The 21,892-nt window shown below is 36.9% G+C and overlaps 1 protein-coding gene across 1 annotated transcript in view; it reads right to left on the minus strand.

The window, feature by feature from the left end:
* The window catches only part of EML5 (echinoderm microtubule associated protein like 5), a 193,516-nt gene that overhangs the window by 40,938 nt on the left and 130,686 nt on the right, over positions 1–21,892 (minus strand). Inside the window, 10 exon segments of the mRNA XM_021099592.1 lie at positions 746–875; positions 3,049–3,127; positions 5,443–5,451; positions 7,717–7,731; positions 11,426–11,552; positions 12,639–12,840; positions 15,565–15,741; positions 16,609–16,697; positions 19,049–19,180; positions 20,181–20,333. Of these exon segments, the coding sequence (XP_020955251.1) occupies positions 746–875; positions 3,049–3,127; positions 5,443–5,451; positions 7,717–7,731; positions 11,426–11,552; positions 12,639–12,840; positions 15,565–15,741; positions 16,609–16,697; positions 19,049–19,180; positions 20,181–20,333 (1,113 nt within the window).

Below are 21,892 nucleotides of genomic sequence, written 5' to 3' on the forward strand. Positions count from 1 at the left end.
TTGTGGCTCGGGCCACGTTATGGCATGGGTTCAATCCCTGGCCCTAAAGCTTCTGCATACCATGGGTGTGGCCAAAAAAAGAGACTGTAAATTCGTTCCTTGAAATATTACGGGAAAGTTCTACAGTATGAAATTTTTATTTTTTTACTTTTGTCTTTTTGCCTTTTTTAGGGCGGCTCCCATGGCATATGGAGGTTCCCAGGCTAGGGGTCCAATTGGAGCTGTAGCTGCCAGCCTACACCCAGAGCCACAGCAACGCAGGATCCGAGCTGCATCTGCGACCTACACCACAGCTCATGGCAACGCTGGATCCTTAACCCCCTGAGCAAGGCCAGGGATCGAAACCGCAACATTACGGTTCCTAGTTGGATTTGTTAACCACTGAGCCACAACGGGAACTCCCAGTATGAAATTTCTATATTCTAGTTTCACATTTTAATATTATTATTATATGATTAAATTATATAATTAAATATAAATATATATATATATTTAATGGCCACACCCATGCTACATGCCAGGCAATGAATCCAAGCAGCAACTCTGGGTCCTTTAACCCACTGCACTGGGCCAGGGACTGAACCCACACCTCTGTAGCAACCTGAGTCACTGCAGTCAGGTTCTTAACCTACTGTGCCACAGCAGGAACTCCCAATTATTTACATTTTTAACAAGAATTTTAAGATGCTAAATAAAAAAAACTTAAATTAAAAAAAGTGGCAAATGCAGAGTCAGGGTTTCCTACCTGTAGCAACGTTGTGCAGAATTCCGACGGATGCAGTGTGATAAATTATATCATCACCATCATTTAAATAATGAACATTATTCCTACAGTCTCTGCCTCGGTAGCCAAAAACAAGCTCCAACACAAGGTCCTATAACCATGATAAAACCGTTAACAATTCCTCATGTCTAAAGGTTCATCATTATTTTTTGCATACAGGCCTGGTATCTTCAGTCAAAATGGAGGATATATTTTTGATGTTTTATAAACTTCAAACACAAAATTAAGCTAGATATACATACATAACCTGTTGTGGGCAACTGAAACACACACTCCACACTTTTCTACATAAAGTTATAAAAACGAAAAGGGGATCATTATACAACTACACATGTGATAAGTTCATTGAGTAATTAAAAAAAACAAAAACAAAAACAAAGAGATCCACAGGTCATCTAATTCCAAGAATTTCAGTTCTTAAGAGTTCATGCATTAAACATTGAGATACTTCTCATGTCCAAAAGAAGAATATTTTGATTTGTAGTATTAATCAGTATCTGATCTGCATATATAACTCAGGATAAATTATGTCCAAGTGACGTACTTTTTTTTTTTTTTTTTTTTTTTTGTCTTTTTGCCATTTCTTGGGCCACTCCTGTGGCATATGGAGATTCCCAGGCTAGGGGTTGAATCGGAGCTGTAGCTGCCGGCCTTCGCCAGAGCCACAGCAATGCAGGATCCGAGCTGCGTCTGCAACCTACACCACAGCTCACGGCAACGCCAGATCCTTAACCCACTGAGCAAGGGCAGGGATTGAACCTGCAACCTCATGGTTCCTAGTCGATTCTTAACCACTGTGCCACGATGGGAACACCCAAGTGATGTACTTGCCAGATCCTTAACCCACTGATTGAGGCTAGAGATTGAACACACAACCTCATGGTTGCTAGTCAGATTCATTTCTGCTGCACCATGACAGGAACTCCCCAAGTGATGTACTTTTAAAGATCCAAATACATTAGCTTTGGTGCATAAAACTAAGCACACTGATTCTACAAACTCATGCTAAAGTTCTAACAGATAATTCTGTTATTCAGTGTCCATTTTCATTGACCCTGTGAGGCTGAGTGGGGCAGCAAGTTCAGGAGTCACCCTCCCACAGCTTTATGCATTGGTTTTGACCTTACTTAGTACAATCCGATTATTGCTGCTGATAACAGGATTACAAAATGTCTGGGAGAACTTTCCTTTTTTATTCAATTATTGTGGAAGTTTTCTTTGCTTGGAAACAGAGCCTTCTTTGAACCCTACAGTGAATATATCACATGGGGTGAAAGTTCTTGATTTGGTATAAGTATTAAATCTTTAACTTATAAATTCAAACCTTTAAGTATAAGACATTGCCAAGGTGCCTATGCTTCTATAAACCATCAATCGTTTTAGATATTTACATTTAGAAGTTCTCTTAAGATACAGTTCAATTCAAGATATTAGTCATGGAAAACTAAAAGAAAGACTAGTAAAAAAAGGAAAGAGGATATCAATCCAAGACTCAGACTTGACAGTTAAGAATCAATCTTTACGGAGTTCCCGTTGTGGCACAGTGGTTAACGACTCCAACTAGGAACCATGAGGTTTCGGGTTCATTCTTTGGCCTTGCTCAGTGGGTGGAGGATCCGGCATTGCCATGAGCTGTGGTGTAGGTTACAGACTCTTGGATCCCACATTGCTGTGGCTGTGGCGTAGGCCAGTGGCTACGGCTCTGATTGGACCCCTAGCTTGGGAACCTCCATATGCCGAGGGAGTGGCCCTAGAAAAGACAAAAAGATAAAAAGACAAAAACAAAACAAAACAAAACAAAAACACACACACACAAATCAATCTTTACAGCCAAACAAAAAAGAGTATTCAACACATCTACTTTCATAAAAAATAATGACAAGATTTGGGTGGTTTTACAAAAAGGGAACAAAATAAACTCTGGATACATTTTATTTTTTATTTTATTTTTTTAACTTATTTTTATTTATTTATTTTTGTCTTTTTGCCATTTCTTGAGCCGCTCCCGCGGCATATGGAGGTTCCCAGGCTAGGGGTCGAATCCCGGCCTACGCCAGAGCCACAGCAACGCAGGATCCGAGCCGCGTCTGCGACCTACACCACAGCTCACGGCAACGCCGGATCATTAATCCACTGAGCAAGGGCAGGGACCGAACCCGCAACCTCATGGTTCCTAGTCGGATTCGTTAACCACTGTGCCACGACGGGAACTCCTGGATACATTTTCAAGTATGAGTTAACACTGGGGAGTGGATTTTCCTTACCTCTATGGGTCTCTTTTTCTTGCCGACATTGTTGGTCTGGAGTTTCTCTGGCTGCGGTGGGGCCCTGCTCACAGGAGGCCTGAAACAGAGAAGTGGGAAAGAGGAGAGGACGCCATCACTGGGTGACTTCACTGAGCTTCTCTCACCTGCCCTCCTGAGAGAGATGTCTGACACGCCATTCACCAAAATGAACCCACTCTGTGTTTCTCACTAGACTCTGCCCTTTATATTTTGATATCTTCTAAAGCAGGAAGGTGGAAAGAAAATATCAGAACTTCTATTCATTTTTCTTTTAATTTCTTTGGTGTATGCTTCATAAATATAACTAATAGTATAGCACAAGAACAGACTGAATATAAAAATATACAAATGTTAGATTTACACACTCAAAAACCTCTTGATGGGGTGCATGCACTACCAACAAAGTGTGGGTTATGGCGCTAATGTAGAATATCACAGTATCTTGCACATGGCAGGCAATACATTCTTTTTGAATTGAACTTTGATAATATTTCCATAAATTTTCTGTACTGTTGGAAATATAAGCCATGTCTCAGTTCAAATTTATACTCATCACCTGCTCCTCTGTGCTCTTTATCTCCTCTCCTGCCTGAAGTCCCTAGTGTAGTTATGGCATCACCTTCAGTTAGTCAAGTAAGACATTTTACAGTTGCAAAGCACTGTAAACCATACAACACTCTGTTAAAGGTTATTACTATTGCCCCAATGCCTTCGCTTCCCTTATTCTCATTATTAACTACAGATTTATCAACTTTACCTACATAGCAGCTCCCAAATCTAGCCCTCTCCTTCTGTTTTCACCCTAGTTTGGATCTACTTACAATGTGTCACTAGATGTACAGAATTCCCATTTTGAACCATTTAAATGTGCAGGCTCTTCCATAAAACCCTTTCTTTTAAAAAACCCACATCATTTTTTAAATTTAGTTTAACTCAGATAACTGTTATTCAAATATTTAATTACCTGAACATGGAACCTCAATCAACTCTCCCCCTCCAAATTTTAATATTAATTTTATAACAACTAAATAAGAAAATGATACAAGTTAATTTTCCAGTGGAAAAAATTTCAACATTTATGAATAAATCCATAAAATTAAAGTCATAAAAATATATTTGCATTTTCGAAATGATTTTCAAGTCAAAGTTCCCTTCACGGCTCAGTGATTAATGATCCCAACTAGGACCCATGAGGATGCGGGTTCAATTCCTGGCCTCGCTCAGTGGGTTAAGGATCTGGCGTTGCCATGAGCTGTGGTGTAGGTTGCTGGTGAGGCTCAGATCCAGCACCGATGTGGCTGTGGTATAGGCTGACAGCTAAAGCTCCAATTGCACCCCTAGCCTGGGAACTTCCATATGCTGAGAATGTGGCCCTAAAGAGTGAAAAAGGATTTTCAAGTTATACATCTATAAAAAGTGAAGTGTTATGTCTTAAACATGTAATATAAAAGAAATGCGTACTTTCTTTTTAAAAAAATTTTATTTATTTATTTATTTTTATTTTTAGGGCTGCACCCATGGCATATGGAGGTTCCCAGGCTAGGGGCTGAGTCAGAGCTGTAGCCACTGGCCTACACCACAGCCACAGCAACACCAGATCTGGGCCACGTCTGCGACCTACACCACAGCTCACGGCAATGCCTGATTCTTAACCCAATGAGCAAGGCCAGGGATCGAACCCGCAGCCTCATGGTTCCTAGTCAGATTTGTTTCTGCTGTGCCACAATGGGAATTCCAGAAACGTGTATTTTCATATGTAATATGAAGCAGTGTGTAGAGGTATATAAGCATGACTGTGACATAAAAGTTAAAATGCATTTAAACCACCATATAAAGAACTTTTCAAACCATCACAAAAAGTTTTAATTTCAAACCTTTTTCATATAATTTTTGAATGTCTATAAGTAATGAATATAATTGTATTTATAATATTTAACATTTTAAAATATTTGTGCTAAAGTCATTTTAAGGAATGATAGCAGTTTTGGCTTTTCTTCCAAGTCAATTTTGTTGAACTTTAGTCCATATTAATGTCTGATAGCTTAAATAAACAGATAATTTTTATCTATACAATCCTGTATAACAGTTAGGCATATTTTAATATTTGAAAGGATAATTTATATAAGATTTATTACTGCTTAAAATTATACAACTTGTAAAATTATACAAGTTGAATTGGTAAAGTTTTAGTAAAGCAGTTACTTCTATAATATGAATCCAATAATTGATATATTCATTTCAGAGGAGAAAAACATAGAAAACTGTGAACAGAAGTAAAGAACAGCAAGTAATATAGCTCATTAGTGGTAAGTATGAAAGAAAATTAAAATACAAAGTTAGGCCTCATAGAGCATAGCAAAGACAGAAGATTACCTGGAACCTCTTCCCAGCAGCAGATTAAAAAAGGGAAAAGATTACAACACAAATTCAGATTTGAAATAGCAGTAAAATATTTCCTGTAATAAAATATTTTTACAAGTTTAATGTGGATAAAATATTACATATAGTAAATGGTTATTATTTTTACTCTTTGCTGTACATAAGACAAGGTTTAAGTTACTCCATTAATGGCAGTGAAATCAGAAGAAAGAAGATGAGAAAGAAAAATAAATGAGAATTCAACATGTTCTATGTTGTAAACCTTAAAGCTTCCAATTTTTATTTTTCCACAGTGCAATTTGTGTAAATGAAATATTTAAGCTCATCTAATGTTAATTAACTTAAAAGGCTACTAGCATTGGCACTGCTATTAAGGAAATTGTCTAAGGAGCCTAAGTTCCCCCTACTCTGACTCAAGAGGGATTTCCAGTCAGCCAGTTCAAGTGGGCAGAGTAAGTCTCAGGACCATGCAACATTTAGGACTTTGCTAGCAAAGGAGGTAACTTAAAAAAAAAATTCCTCCTTGAGTTCCCATTGTGGTGCGGCAGATATGAATCCGACTAGTAACCATGAGGTTGTAGGTTCGATCCCTGGCTTCACTCAGTGGGTTAAGGATCTGGGCATTGCCATGAGCTATGGTGTGGGTCACAGACACGGCTTGGATCCCATGTTGCTGTCGCTGTGGTGTAGGTCGGTGGCTACAGCTCTAATTCGACCCCTAGCCTGGGAACCTCCATATGTCGTGAGTGCAGCCCTAAAATGCAAAAAAAAAAAAAAAAAAAAAGAAAAAGAAAAAAAATTTTTTCTCGATAATATAATGACATGACAGAATTGGATGGGATCACAGAAGTTAACCTCATCCATCCTCCCACTGAAACCAGGAATCCTCTTTACACGTCTAGAATCTCTCTTCATAGCACTGATGACAAGCGGTCATTTACCAAACTCTGCATGAACGAGGCTTGTGACAGGGAGGTTACTTCTACAGAAAAGTCATTCATACCCCAAACAGCAATGACATCTCCACTTAGTTTTTTTTTTTTTTTTGAAATTAGTGATATGCAAAGTAATGAAAATTCTTTATGTGAGGAGACCTCCTAATTTTCCTATATCCCATGCTTCCTTCCAGATCACTGCAAAAACTGTCAAAGTCCCTTTAAAATGTAAAGATCAGGCCTGAATAAGCTACTCCAGATCTGATGATGGGTCTGAATGTTTTATTTCTGTTAAAATAGTATAAGATTATGTGGGCTTCTTTAGAAGTCACATCACATTCTAGACTCATATCTTTGTACATATTACCTCCTGCTTAAAACAGATAATGAGGAGTTCCCATCGTGGCGCAGTGGTTAACGAATCCAACTAGGAACAATGAGGTTGCGGGTTCGGTCCCTGCCCTTGCTCAGTAGGTTAAGGATCCGGCGTTGCTGTGAGTTGTGGTGTGGGTTACAGACACAGCTCGGATCCTGAGTTGCTGTGGCTCTGGCATAGGCTGGTGGCTATAGCTCCAATTGGACCCCTAGTCTGGGAACCTCCATATGCCACAGGAGCAGCCCAAGAAATAGCAAAAAGACAAAACAAACAAACAAACAAACCAGATAATGAATTCCTGCTGTCTGCCAGATAAAAGAAGGAGTGCCTAATATTTGAGGTTCTACACAATCTGGTATCAAATCTACTTTTTCATCCTGTCTGCCAGCATTTTCCTAAAGGTACCTTTTTCACTTCTAAAAGAGACCAGCCTTTTCCATACTGTCCTCTTTCGGAAACTGAAGAAATTTTTATCTCACTAAAAGTAGCTATAAAACCACCCCAAAGAGTTCTTTCTTGCACATATTTTATTAAGTTACAAATACCGTATTATCCCTATGTTAATGCTTTAAAATTAATAAAATATTACACATACATTAAGTGAAGCTGATAGGTTTGTTATAAACTGAAGAAGTATTCACTGGTGAATATTTGCGATTAACTGTTTTTATGAGTCTTTAAAATTTAAGGAAAAACTGAAACTAGAGCATAGGAGTTTGTGAAAAGCAATTTATAAAAGCCTTGATTATACTGAAGACCCATGTAACAACACCCACTTACTATATCTATAAATGCAACTCTTTTACAGGATTTGTCCTATTTCCTTTTTTGATTCTTTCTCAACAAATGAAGTTCAATGTTTTACAGAGAAAAAACAATCAATACCTTAAAATACTATAAAGACAAAACAGAAGAGTAAATTCCTGAGTAAAATATTTTCTTTAATAAAATACTTACCTTACTACCCCTTGCCTTCAAAAGGAGCAAGAGGAAAAAAGGAGACATACATGAAAACTGATGATGAATAAAATGTTGCAGTTTAGTAAACAGAATAAAGGTAATTTATCAACAGAATTCCAAGGAAATACAAAAATGCCTAAATTTATGTCACACTGTTTCGAATATTTCTACTAAAAAATACTGCAAATCTGATTGACAAATAACTACTTTACACACATAGGATTTGTTAAAAAAGAAAAACATAGCATTATTAAAGTCATTTAGGAATAAAGACTCCACAAAAGTATCAACTAAATAAAGCCATCAAATTGTCATCAGAAATATTTTCCTTTAGAGTGGGTATTTGACAAGCATTTAACTGTTTAAAAAGCGTTTTGTTTTGTAATGATGGTAATCTATTTTATTTAACACATGAAAACAATTCATGTACCCAGACCATTTTATCTCCTCAGAAAAATTCAAAGTCAGTGAAAGGAAGTTTCTCTTCACTTTTACCTCCTTTGATTCTTTCATTTTATGAAAGTTAAGACGTTTAACTATGAATCACAAAAATGACTTCCTCTGCCCTGGCATTTCCAGAAGAATTTAGTAGAGGTGAGTTGTAAAATAATTTGAGAACAAATTGAAAAGTAATTAAAAAATAATTTTGAAAAATTTGCTGTAAAAAATGCAAGCTAACAGCAGTGATTACAATTACGACAGTATCAACAATTTCTTTGAGCAGTAGAATGTTTCCATTTGTCAGAATTTGGGTCACTTCAACAATGAAGGAAGGGGAGTTCCCTTCGTGGCTCAGCAGTTAACGAACCTGACTAGGATCTATGAGAATGCGGGTTGGCTCCCTGGCCTCACTCAGTGGATTAAGGATCTGGCGTTGCTGTGGCTGTGGCTGTGGCTGGCAGCTGTAGCTCTGATATGACCCCTAGCCTGGGAACTTCCATATGCTGAGGGTGGAACCCTAAAAAGCAAAAAAAAGAAAAAAAAAAAAAAAAAGAAAGAAAAGAAGAAATTTAAGTGTTTTACCATGAGAGACGACCTACAGATTAAAATTAGGTCACATTTTCTGACATACCAAATTTATCTGATAAGTAATATTTTTCTTTTAAAACATCAGTAAAATAACTAAAAAAGACGAATGGAAATGTCGAGTTCTTTCTTCCATAGAGTACATTTTTCATTACCTGAGAGATATAATTTCTTTTAGGTAATATTAAGTTCTATACTGCAAATATTCTAATTATGAACATCCATATTTACATAGGGATATGTACTCCTCTAATTAATAAATATATAGGTAGTGTTCATTGTTTTGTGGATATTTAATTTTAGGAAGTGTGTCAAATTAACTAGGTATCTTCTTTAGGTTACTTTGTATTTTATTCCAAGGAAGGGGTTGAAAACTTACCACCTACATTTTTTTTTTTTTTTTTTGGTCTTTTTGCTATTTCTTGGGCCGCTCCCGCGGCATATAGAGGTTCCCAGGCTAGGGGTCCAATCGGAGCTGTAGCTGCCGGCCTACGCCAGAGCCACAGCAACGCTGGATCTGAGCCGCATCTGCAACCTACACCACAGCTCACGGCAACGCCGGATCGTTAACCCACTGAGCAAGGGCAGGGACCGAACCCGCAACCTCATGATTCCTAGTCGGATTCGTTAACCACTGCGCCACCACGGGAACTCCCTACATTTTTTTTTTTTTTTTTTTGGCTGTGCCTGTGTCATGAGGAAATTCCTGGACCTGAGCCATGGCAGTGACAATGCTGGATCCTTAACCGCTAGGCCACCAGGGAACTTCCTTAAATTCTTTATACACATTATTTCATTTCGTGAAATACTTCATAAATCGGGGATTAAAATGCCCATTTTACCTCTGAGGAAACTGAGGCTTAGAGAAAATAGTTTCTCAAGGCCACACAACTAGCAAATGATAAAAATGAATATTTTAACCCATTTATTTGATTCCAAAACCCACACTTTTTGCCTTGTATGATATTGCATTCTACCAAGTCACTTCAACCTTGAATACTGTACAAGTATTTAGATTACAGCATGCTCAGCTTTTAAAAAACGTATCTCTAATTTAATACTGTGCTTCTTTATAAGTGATGACAAAATGAATAATCACTGTCTACCTCCTTTCTGTAAGGTGACCTGTCCCCCCATTTCTATTATCTGAGGTATGCTGTCCACAAATGGGGCAGCTGGAAGAGAATCTCATGACTTCAGGGCTAGTCAGTGCAATTCTCTATTTCTCCCCTTTTCTATCAGTAACATGAATGTCACCCTTCAACTTCATCCTTTCTCTGAATATTAAATCCAGAGCTGCAAACCCAAATCCCTCTGCCAGTGCTTGCTTATAATATCATCTCTATCTAGCTGAGCTCCAATGGTCTTTAGAACTATCCTCACTAACGATACATTCACTTGAATTTTCTTTCCACAAATTCTGTTCACTGTGAATGAATTCCCTTTCATTTTTAACACTGTAGTTTCTGGATAATTCTTCCTTTATCATTTCTTTCTTTTGCTGCTGTTGTTTTTTTTAGGGCCATACCTGAAGCACATGGAAGTTCCAGACTAGGGGTTGAATCAGAGCTGTAGCTGCCGACCTACACCACAGCCACAGCAATGTGGGGTCCAAGCCGCGTCTGTGACCTACCCCAGAGCTCACGGCAACACCGGATCCTTAACCCACTTAGCGAGGCCAGGTATTGAACCTATGTCCTCATGGATATTAGTCGGGCTCGTTACTGCTGAGCCACAATGGGAACTCCCTATCATTTATTAAAAACATCTTCATTTCTGAAACCCATGTTATTCATCGATCCATATGCCTTTTTATTGTTTTTATTGTTTTCTATCTTCTATCTTCTCTCTTGATCTGTCATCTATCTCAGAGACTTAATTAAAAAGTTATCTCTCAGAGTGCCCATCGTGGCTCAGCAGTTGACAAATCCAACTAGGAACCATGAGGTTGTGTGTTTGACCCCTGGCCTCACTCAGTGGGTTATGAATCCAGCGCTGCTGTGAGCTGTGGTGTAGGTTGTGGATGTGGCTCAGATCCTGCGTTGCTGTGGCTCTGGCGTAAGCTGGCAGCTGTAGCTCTGATTGGACCCCTAGCCTGGGAACCTCCATATACCGTGGGTGTGGCCCTAGAAAAAGACCAAAAAAAAAAAAAAAAAAAAAAAGGCACATTATTTTTCATTATTTTTGATTTGCTGATTCTGGACAAAGACCAGTAATTCCCATTAGAGACAAGCTATATGATAACTTGCCTTTTGGGAAAAAATTTTAAAATAATGACTTCCTATTCTTGATCAAAGGCATATGGATAGAGAGGCCTTTTCAAAAGTTATTCATCACTCTGCTCATGTGCTTCCTAAAACATACTACGTTCAATTGGATTCAAATTATTTTTTTGCTTCTTGAAACCCCATCACATATATTTATAAAGGTTAGAAAATAAGATTCCTTCCATCATATAGACTTCATATTTAGCATCACTCCCTAAACTACTTTCAAAAGACAGTGTCATCACCAAAAATCACTTAAGAACAAACACACTTTCTAAAAAGTGCTGGAAACTGTAAAAATGCACGAATATCACTGTTTCTTAATTTTTGCAAAAAATCATTCAGTTAAACAATCAGTTCAATTTTTTATACCAGTATTTTTTCCTTCATCTAGTTTTAAACTAGATTGTTACCTCTCATCAACTGAAGGTTCTTTTTGTTGCAAATGAGGCTTGACTCCAAACATCGGGCGAATATTTGTTGCTAAGGCTCTGATGGTGTAACTGGTTTCATTCTCTCTTGTAACATCACTGTCATAGCCTAACATCAAAATATAAGAATTATTCTTTATGTTATAACTGAGGAGCTCAATTATGATCTTAAAAATTAGTTACAAGGGTGTTCAACAACAGGAAATAGTGTTATAGTAAAATTAGGAAATAACATATGGCCATTAAAAATGATGTAGAATATTTAATGATAATGTTCTCAAAGTATTGCTGGGTGATAAAAGCAAGCTACAAAAAAATAAACTCAATAGGATGCCATTTTTGTTTTAAAAAATGTATATAAATGCACCTACCCCTATGGATATACCCCAAATGTTAACAGAGGTGTTATCTCTGAGTGGTCAAATTATGGATGCTGTATTTATTTTCTACTACAAAGGTACTTTCTAATTTTTTTATAATAAGGATGGTATATTAGGAAAAAATCAAAATGATTTTACTTATTTTGGGGAGCTATTTTTGGCACATGGAAGTTCCTGGGCTGGGGACTGAACCCATGCACAACAATGACCCAAGCTGCTGCAGTGACAGTGCTAGATCTTTAACCCACTGAGCCACAAGAGAACTTCCTCAAATTATTTTAAAATATGAGGCTCAATACTATAAATTTATTTTAACAGTACTTATCTAAAGTATGACTATCATGGAGTTCCCGTTGTGACTCAGTGGCTAACGAATTCAACTAGGAACCATGAGGTTGAAGGTTCAATCCCTGGCCTTGCTGAGTGGGTTAAGGATCCGGCGTTGCCGTGAGCTGTCATGCTGGTCGTGGACATGGCTCAGATGCTGCATTGCTGTGGCTGTGGCAAAGACCAGCGGCTATAGCTCCGATTGGACCCCTAGCCTGGGAATCTCCATATGCCGCGGGTGCGGTCCTAGAAAAGGCAAAAAGACAAAAAAAAAAAAAAAAAAAAGTATGACTATCATATATACATTGGTAAATGAAGAATATATGACAGCCTGTTGTTTCTGAGTCACAAAACCAATTTGATATTAAAAGACTAAAACCACAATTACTCAAGCATTATTATGACTTATTTAACTTATGCAGTTTAAATTGGTTGTGCTAAATTTTTTCTATGTATTCATTAAAATAAAATATTTAAAAACAACATACCCCCATCTTCTTCAGAATCTATATCAGATTCTTCACTATCACAAGGCCTTTTTTCTCGATAGCCCTCCATTTCATTCGTCCAAACCATTAAAGACATATCTGTACCTCCTAAGGTAACCAACATGCTGTCATCATAAGTCCAGCGAACATTTGTGACATGTGTACTATGGGCCACATACCTCTTAAACTTTCCAAATTTTCCCTAAAGTTAAAAAAAAAATTCAAACATCTTTCTGAGAAATGTTATTTCTTGAAAACTTTGTTATAATTGTGAATTTCTTTCTTAATACTTGATGGGAAATTAATCATTACAAAGGCATCTTGTAAAAAAAAAAATGAGAAAATACTGAAACTCACTAGAATAAAAAATAACAATTCCCAAACCTTTTTAGGACAGGATAAAACTAGTAGCTTTGCACATTGCTAGTACTATGGGTACAACTTTTTTGGAAATCAACTTGGTATTTTACTTTGAAAGCATGAAAATGTTTGTGAGATCTACGCTAAGACATATCTGTCCAAAAAACATTTGTCACAGTGTTTACTTTACAGCAGTGAAACATTTTAAATACCTTAAATATTCAATACAGTAATAGTGAATTACAGTGGATAACTTTGGAATAGTTCATAAATATTAAAAACAATGACTACAGACATATTATTGCTAGAAATAGACACAATAACTGAGAAAGTCAGGATATAAATGCCTATGCATACGTAGCATGGCCATGCTGACAAAAAGTAATCAGCAAACATTTTGGTATATACCCTGTAAATATCTTTTATCTTAATTCATTAGTGTTTTTGTTTATAAGCAGACATTACACATATTCTTTTAAATATAAAGAAAAATCCAAATTACTGATACTGGCAATGTTTAAATATAGAACACAAGCATTACCAAAGTACATAAATAAATTTCAGCTATAAGATAGTTTTAGATGAACATCTTTTCAAGGGTGTTTAAAAAAGAAATGTCTTGGAGTTCCCGTCGTGGCGCAGTGGTTAACGAACCTGACTAGGAACCATGAGGTTGCGGGTTCGATCCCTGCCCTTGCTCAGTGGGTTAACTATCCGGCGTTGCCGTGAGCTGTGGTGTAGGTTGCAGACGCGGCTCGGATCCTGCGTTGCTGTGGCTCTGGCGTAGGCCGGTGGCTGCAGCTCCGATTTGACCCCTAGCTTGGGAACCTCCATATGCCGCGGGAGCGGCTCAAGGAATAGCAAAAAGACAAAAAAAAAAAAAAAAAAGAAAAAAAAAAGAAATGTCTTAAAACACAGTAATAGCTAGACCAGTGAATTCTTGGTAAATGAAGATGTGTGATAAAAATTAGCTGAAATAGGAGGGGAACCTGTCATCAGAACACTGAAAGAAAACAGTTTCCCTAAGTTTTTGTTATTCTTGCTACAGTAAGGTGAAGAAAGAATCTGTAGACCAATATTCTTTGTAAGCCTTCTATAACATCTAGAATATTGACAGTGATGTTTTTGACTAACAAATGTTTTATTAGAACACTTTTATATAGGGTACTATTACTTAGGTATATCTAAAACAAGTAGTTGTGGAATATTTCCTTGGGTGCCTGAGTTCTCTACAAGAATTTTTAAATTTGTGTTTTCATTTCAACGCTGATCTAAAAATATTAATATGAACAGTTAATTAAGACCACTGTGCTCTGAATATCATGATTTCAAGGCCCTATTTCAAGTTGATGTTTGTATTCATGTTGGGGCTAGATTATAACATACATCTGAATTTGTGACAATTACGAAATAAATGCAAGAAAAAAAAATACTGGAGTTCCCGCTGTGGCTCAGCAATGAACCTGTCTAGTATCCATGAGGATGCGGGTTCGATCTCTGGCCTTGTTTAGTGGGTTAAGGTTCCAGTGTTGCTGTGAGCTATGGCGTTGGTTGCAGATGCGGCTCAGATCTGGCGTTGCTGTGACTGTGGCATAGGCCAGCAGTCGCAACGCAGATTCGACCCCAGCCCAGGAACTTCTGTATGCCGTGGGTATGGCCCTAAAAAGAAAAAAAAGAAAGAAATGTATCTATACTTGATACATGAATTTTATTTTTGTGTTAAGTGAAAGCCTAATGCTGCCAAGTAGTGTGAATAGAGGAAAGGACTGAGTCCTCACACAGCACACAGTAGCATGGGCATGTACACTCCAAAGAATCTCTATAGTTTGGTTTTAGAAAAATAACATCACTCATCACATTAATCCAATGTTTATTTTGATTGTATAGGTATTATATTTATACTATTCTGTATTTAATTGGTTAAAGCATTTTAAACTTTAAAGTTATAAACATAAAGAACTTATATTTACTGTTAATGGTATATGTTTGATCAAAAGAACACTAAAAATACTAATATTAGGGACAGAAAATGTTTCTTATAGAAGGAATATTCATATGAATAATGAGAAACTGTACAATATAATATACAACTTAAGGCATGGAGTCATAAATTATAATACTACTTCTAGATAAAAGCTCTAAATATGATGTCAAGAACAGGAAACCTAATTTTTTTTGCTTTTTTTTAGGGCCACACTCGTGGCTTATGGAGGTTCCTAGGCTAGGGGTCTAATTGGAGCTGCAGCTACCGGCCTATGCCACAGTAACAGCAATGTGGGATCCAAGCCGTGTCTGTGACCTACACCACAGTTCACGGCAATGCTGGATCCTTAACCCACTGAGCGAGGCAAGGGATCAAACCTGCAACCTCATGGTTACTAGTCAGATTCATATCTGCTGCACCACAACGGGAACTCCAGGAAACCTAATTCTGAACCTTTCCTATTACAGCATTACATATGTAATATGTAATATTAATTTTACAACAATGAAATGCTACGATAGGGTGTTACCTTAACCATTTTTATAATTATGATCATTAGGAGAATTAAAGAAAAACACATACTTTAGAAGGATATCTAAATAACTTCACAAATCCCAAATCATCCCCAGTAGCTAGGACCGTTTTGTCACTGGTGAGGCAAGAGGCAGTTATGTCTGTTACTTCTCCAATTACTGGCCAAATTCCCTCACAGCATAAACCAAGCACACTTGTCCATGATGCCCAACCAATTTTTTCTACCTAAAAAAGAAAAAAAATAATGCTGTAAGTTTATAATATCTAACCCTAAGAAATTAACCAACAAAAAATCTGAATTTTTTTCTTTGTAATAATATATGTCACAAGTAAAATTAAAATTTTAATAAAAACAATTAAATAAATTATTAGTTGTCTTGGTTTTGTAGCTTCCCAAGTTCACTAGTTCCCAAAGAAAAAATTTAATATTATTCAAAACGTATTTATTATATATCCACTGTGTTCTCTAGATGCTGAGCACACAGTGATAATAAATGACTGTTTCTGCCCTGAGAATAATCAGGAAACTCATTATTACACTTCATGTCTAAAGTTCTACTTACACTTCATAAGCATGTTTTCCAATTAATCATTGTTGGAAATTTAGAATTTTACTTGTAGTCCCTCTCCTTATTAAGCTACTTTATGTTAATTTGTTTAGCTTTTCTTCCTTGGCCATATCAAAAAATTTTGTTAATATTGTCAGTCACAAAACTGAACACATTTTTTTCTTTCTCCCTTGAACAGGAATTTTCCAATATGCATCTTAGGCACATGGATTCCGAAAGATTTGACAGACATGTAGTACTTCAATCTGAAACAGCATGTCTTCTACATGCTGCTGCATGCTTCTTGTCCTTTGAGGAAAGTAATTAGAGTAGAGCTAGACATTAAAGAAGCAACTTATTCCTTTTCTTCATACAGCATCTCTTCTTTTACCCATCTTTATAGCCTCAACATAAAAAAGAATATCCATAACGTGAATAATCTGAGAACAGGCTTCTCATGTAACTAAATGTCGGAAGACAGGCACTAGCTTTCTAACCACTCTTAGTCATATCAACATCATTATAAGCATTACTATCTTCCTACCTCTACACTGGGGATTGTTTGCTTTTTCCCTCTGGGAGCTTCAAAGAATAACTGTTCTTTAGCACCAGTGTTGACCTGTAAAAGCTTTCCTTAAAAAAATTAAAAATATACATAGATAAAATATAAATACATATACGATTAATACAATGTTTAATTTTTAGAGGAAAAATTAAGCTTAAACATAAAAAACATTTTTCTCTGCAGTCAACCATATGTAAGATAATTAAATTCATAAATGATTTCATTTTTGTGTGTCTATATATACATATAAACTATTTTTTGTTATTCATATAAAACCCCTAGGGAGTTCCCTTGTGGCTCAGCAGGTTAAGGACCTGCCATTGTCACTGCTGTGGCTCAGGTTGTTGCTGTGGGGTGGGTTTGATCCCTGGCCCAGGAATTGAATGCCACAGGTGTGGCCAAAAACAAAAACAAAAACAAAAACAAAAAAAAACCCAACCCTAGAAATAAAATGTGAAACACTTTTTTAAAGTAAGTATTTTGGGGAATTCCCATTGTAGCTCAGCGGGTTACAAACCTGACTAGTATCCATGAGGATGTGGGTTCGATCCCTGCCTTGCTCAATGAGTTAAGGATCCTGTGTTGCCATGAGCTGTGGTGTAGGTTGCAGTCATGGCTTGCTCAGATCCCACATTGCTGTGGCTGTGGCGTAGGCAGCCACAGGTCCAATTCAACCCCAAGCCTGGGAACTTCCATTTGCCACAGTTACGGGCCTAAAAAGCAAAAATAAAATAAAATAAAATAATTTTTTTTATCTGTATTTGGAAAACTTTAATTTACAATACTAGATTTATTTTATTTTATTAAGTTTTATCGACATATAGTTGATTTACAAGGGTTGTGATTAGCTGGCTTTTGAACCTCTCCCTCTAACCTAGGGGCTCAGCCCACTGTCAAGGACCAAAGGAGTCTGAGGAGAACAGATTTCAATGCCATATCAACCGACCATTTTTCTCAAGACAACTGGAGCCTCCTACCTCTGAAAATCCCCCTCTTCTCTTCTCTACACTAGTTTCACAATATGACCTCTCATGACTATCAACCAGTCAAAACTGGGAGAAGAGGCAGAGCTGTCTGTACTAGCAATATCTGAATCCCAGCCTAATGTACCATCATTACGATCAAGCTACATTGCTCACAGGTGCATAATGGTGACCAGACATCATGCATGAGCAGTTACATTACCACTATATAATGACGCAGAAGAATGGACACCCATATTCATGTTTCTTGCATTTTCAGGACCTAGGAGGGATTGAACAAGAAGTATACCTGTCCTAGCCTACTCTAGGGACTTTGTCGTATATTAACAGAAAGTTGCCCCTCACCCTGGAGGGCAGTGGAGGGAGACAAGATCCTAAGTTTCTAGAAAGGAAAAACAAGTCACATAAAAAGGATGGAGAATCAGATGGCACAGAGTTTTCAATAGCAACTCTGAAAGCCGAGGGACAATGGAAATTGCATCCAAAATCCCAAGGAAAGAGACTTGCCAACCCAGATTTCTATACCAGCCAAACCATTGCTCTAGAGGAAGAATAGAGTAGACAGTTTCAGATATATGAGATTTCAAAATTTTCCCTCCTATGCTGGCTGTATCCCATTTTTTCCTCCATATCCACTCTCTATCCTTTACCTAGCTCTGTGCCCCAAGACACAGATGCTGTGCACACTGGCTTCTGGTTGGATTCAGCCAGCAGTTGGAAGTATGAGTGGGAAATCAGAGGGCAGGAGAGAATAGTGCTTGAGTTATTTTCTCTGCTTTCTTCCTGATGGCAGAACCACCAACTTCCTAAGTGACTGCCAGAGTGCCTATGATGTGGCCCTCTCCTGTGGCTATGGTACAATACTAGATTTAGAAACAAAAATCTCTAAAAATGGAGCATTTAAAATATTTAGCATTTATCCAAATTAATATGCCATATACTTTAATAAAAAACAAAGATAATCATTAAATCTGTTATATGCCACACATTTTAGTAAAAAACAAAGATAATCATTAAATCTGTTATACAACTACAACAACTTCAGGGAATACATTTTACTGAATGCTGCAAAAATGACATTAAGATATTCATTAACATAATTATTTTCCAAAATTTCAGTTACTATTTATATCAAGCTTATCTGACAAAAACCAAGACAAATGACTAAAAAAAAACTGTATAATATTTAAATTATTTGAAAATTATAGACTTCATCACTTACTGTACTACAATTTGAATTATACTAGAAGTACTGAAAAGTCTAAACTCAACAGCACTCATTTTCAGATGTGAAATAAAGTAGTGGAAAATAATTTTGAGAATAACGTTTGTTTTTCACAATGCTTCTGAATTCATCTGTTGAATAACTTGTTTCTCTAAAAAACAGCTATACTAAGTCAAACTTTCGTCCAATGGTAAGTTATTTAAATTCTTACCTCTAATATCCCAGTCAATATGGGTTATGTAACTGGTAGCTCCTTTGCATACTCCTACTCGTTTACTACTCAGTACATTGTATATATCTATAAAACTATCATGGGATGCTACAGCAAGATATTTCCCAGAACCTGTAAGAGAAACATATTTGCTTAAATTTTCTGCCTTTAGAAATATTTTTTACACTCCACAGCTAGAGTTAATTTTCTTAATGTTTCTTTTGAGGAACTCTTAGGCGTTTTGTAAGTTGTAACAATACATGTCAAATGATAAACGGTAACATTTTTCAAGTATATTATAATTAACACACGAAATAAACTTTTTAGTATAGTGAAGTAGTTTGGTGGAAAGCAAATATAGAAAATTATATACAAAGTAATTTTGATATTCTTTGCATTTAACCAAAAAAAAAAACCCCACTAAATTCAGAAAAAATGGAAGTAAATCAAAATAGGTACATTTTGCCTCAACATTAGTAATCCTATAACAGATTTTGTCATTGGTAATGAATACATACAAATTGATGAAGCAAAATTAATGTAATTTCAAAAGCATTAAGAATATAATACCCGGAGTTCCTGTCGTGGAGCAGTAGTTGACGAATCTGACTAGGAACCATGAGGTTGCAGGTTCAATCCCTGGCCTTGCTCAGTGGGTTAAGGATCCAGCGTTGCCATGAGCTGTGGTGTAGGTCGCAGACACGGCTCGGATGTGGTGTTGCTGTGGCTCTGGCATAGGCCAGCGGCTACAGCTCTGATTAGACCCCTAGCCTGGGAACCTCCATATGCCACGGAAGCAGCCCTAGAAATGGCAAAAAAAAAAAAAAAAAAAAAAAGAATATAATACTGAAAACAGTCATCCAAACCCTCTTAGGTTACAAATGAGGAAAATAAAGCTCAAAGAAATGCCTTAGCCCAAGTCACACTGAAAATTCAGTGACAAAATTGGAACTAAGCCAGATATTTTGCTAGTGATCTAACATAGGAATTTTACCTCTCACTACACTGCTTCTTCTGGTCAAAAAACTAAAATTCTGAGATAAAATAACTGTGAAAAAAATTTACACATTGATATATTTACTTATTCATTGCCAGACTCAAGTTAATAATCAAAGATTCAATGAAATCTTACCTGGTGAAAATCGAATATCTGAAATAATATCTTTTCTGTGGTGAAAAGATACAAGATCCTCTAGAGTATCTGCATTTGCCATTAAGAAACTTCCATCATTGAGACCTACAGCTAAAGCTTTACCATCAGGAGAAAAGCAGCAACATCTTCCACCTAAAAGAGAAAGAGAGCACAGGTCAGTAATTTTCCTTTATTTTTTTAAAAAAGTATACACTTGAACCTTTTCAAAGAGGATTCCTATATTTATTATGGCCTCTAATCAATATCAGAATGGAATAAAGATGCAGATAATGAAGTTTTCTAGTGAAATCAGTGGTATAGAATTCTAAGCAATAACCAATACAAACCATTTCCTTTTCAGAATATAACATAAGTGAGTACTGATATTTGCCTTAAAAGAATTAAACTGATAAAAAGAATGAGAGATTTTAAGTAACATAAGAAGTCAATGATGTATGTGAAAATATTTGCTGTTGTTGGGGGAGTTTGCTAACTTCGTAGTTTCTATTCAACAAATCAGAAATTTAAGAAATTAGGCCATCTTTACCAAAATGCTTTCAAATAAAAAAAAAAAAATCAGACAGCAATTATTAGTTTAAGCTAGGAATATCTATGCACATTTCAAAAGGATACCTGAAAAATAAAGACATTAATATTATTAAATTACTAATATTATTAAAAAACAAGGGTTGGAGTTCCTGTTGTGGTGCAGCAGAAACTAATCCGACTAGGAACCATGAGGTTGTGGGTTCGATCCCTGGCCTCTCTCAGTGGTTAAGGATCCGGTGTTGCTGTGAGCTGTGGTGTAGGTTGCAGACCTAGCTTGGATCTTGTGTGGCTGTGGCTGTGGCGTAGGCCAGAGGCTACAGCTCTGATTTGACCTCTAGCCTGGGAAACTCCATATGTTGTGGGTGTGGCCCTAAAAAGATAAAAAAAAAATAATAATAAAATAAAAAACAAGGGTTAATGCTGCATTGGCAAAGACAAAAAATGGGCATACCCTGACAGCAAGGGATACAGCAGGCATATTCAAAGCCCTAAGGCTTTTGCTGTCTTGCATAAAATTTAGAGAGGGAGGGTTAGGGTACAGTTGTTGTAGAATGAAAAGTTATAGAATGAATTGAGAATAACCAGTTATTTAATTATCAAGAAATCTCAGATGTGATCTCTGATATTTAAAAGACAAGAAATGATGGTGACCTGGAGGTGATAAAAAATGGTAGGATTTGTATACATTCTGAAGAAAGAGCTGGCATGACTTTGACCAACTGGGAGTAAAACAGGAGAAAGAGAAAAGCCTAAGCTATGTTTTTGTTTGAATGACAATCTCATTTACTGAGATGGGAAAAACCAAGGGAGGTACAAGTGTTTATTTCTGTACCTGTTAAGAATGCCTATGAGAGGGAGTTCCCATTGTGAACCCAACTAGGATCCATGCGGATGCGGGTTTGATCCCTGGCCTCTCTCAGTGGGTTAAGGATCTGGTGTTGCCATGAGCTGTGGTGTAGGTCACAGAAGCGGATCAGATCTGGCATTGCTGTGGCTGTGGTACAGCCAGCAGCTGTAGCTGCGATTCAAGCCCTAGCCTGGGACCTTCCATATGCTGTGGGTGTGGCCCTAAAAAAAAAAGACAGAAAGAAAAAAAGAATGCCTATGAGAAATTCAAATGAAGACATCAAGGAACCAGTCTGGAGATCAAAGGAGAATAAGAG

The sequence above is a fragment of the Sus scrofa genome, chromosome 7 (assembly GCF_000003025.6).
Source record: "Sus scrofa isolate TJ Tabasco breed Duroc chromosome 7, Sscrofa11.1, whole genome shotgun sequence".
Taxonomy (NCBI): domain Eukaryota; kingdom Metazoa; phylum Chordata; class Mammalia; order Artiodactyla; family Suidae; genus Sus; species Sus scrofa.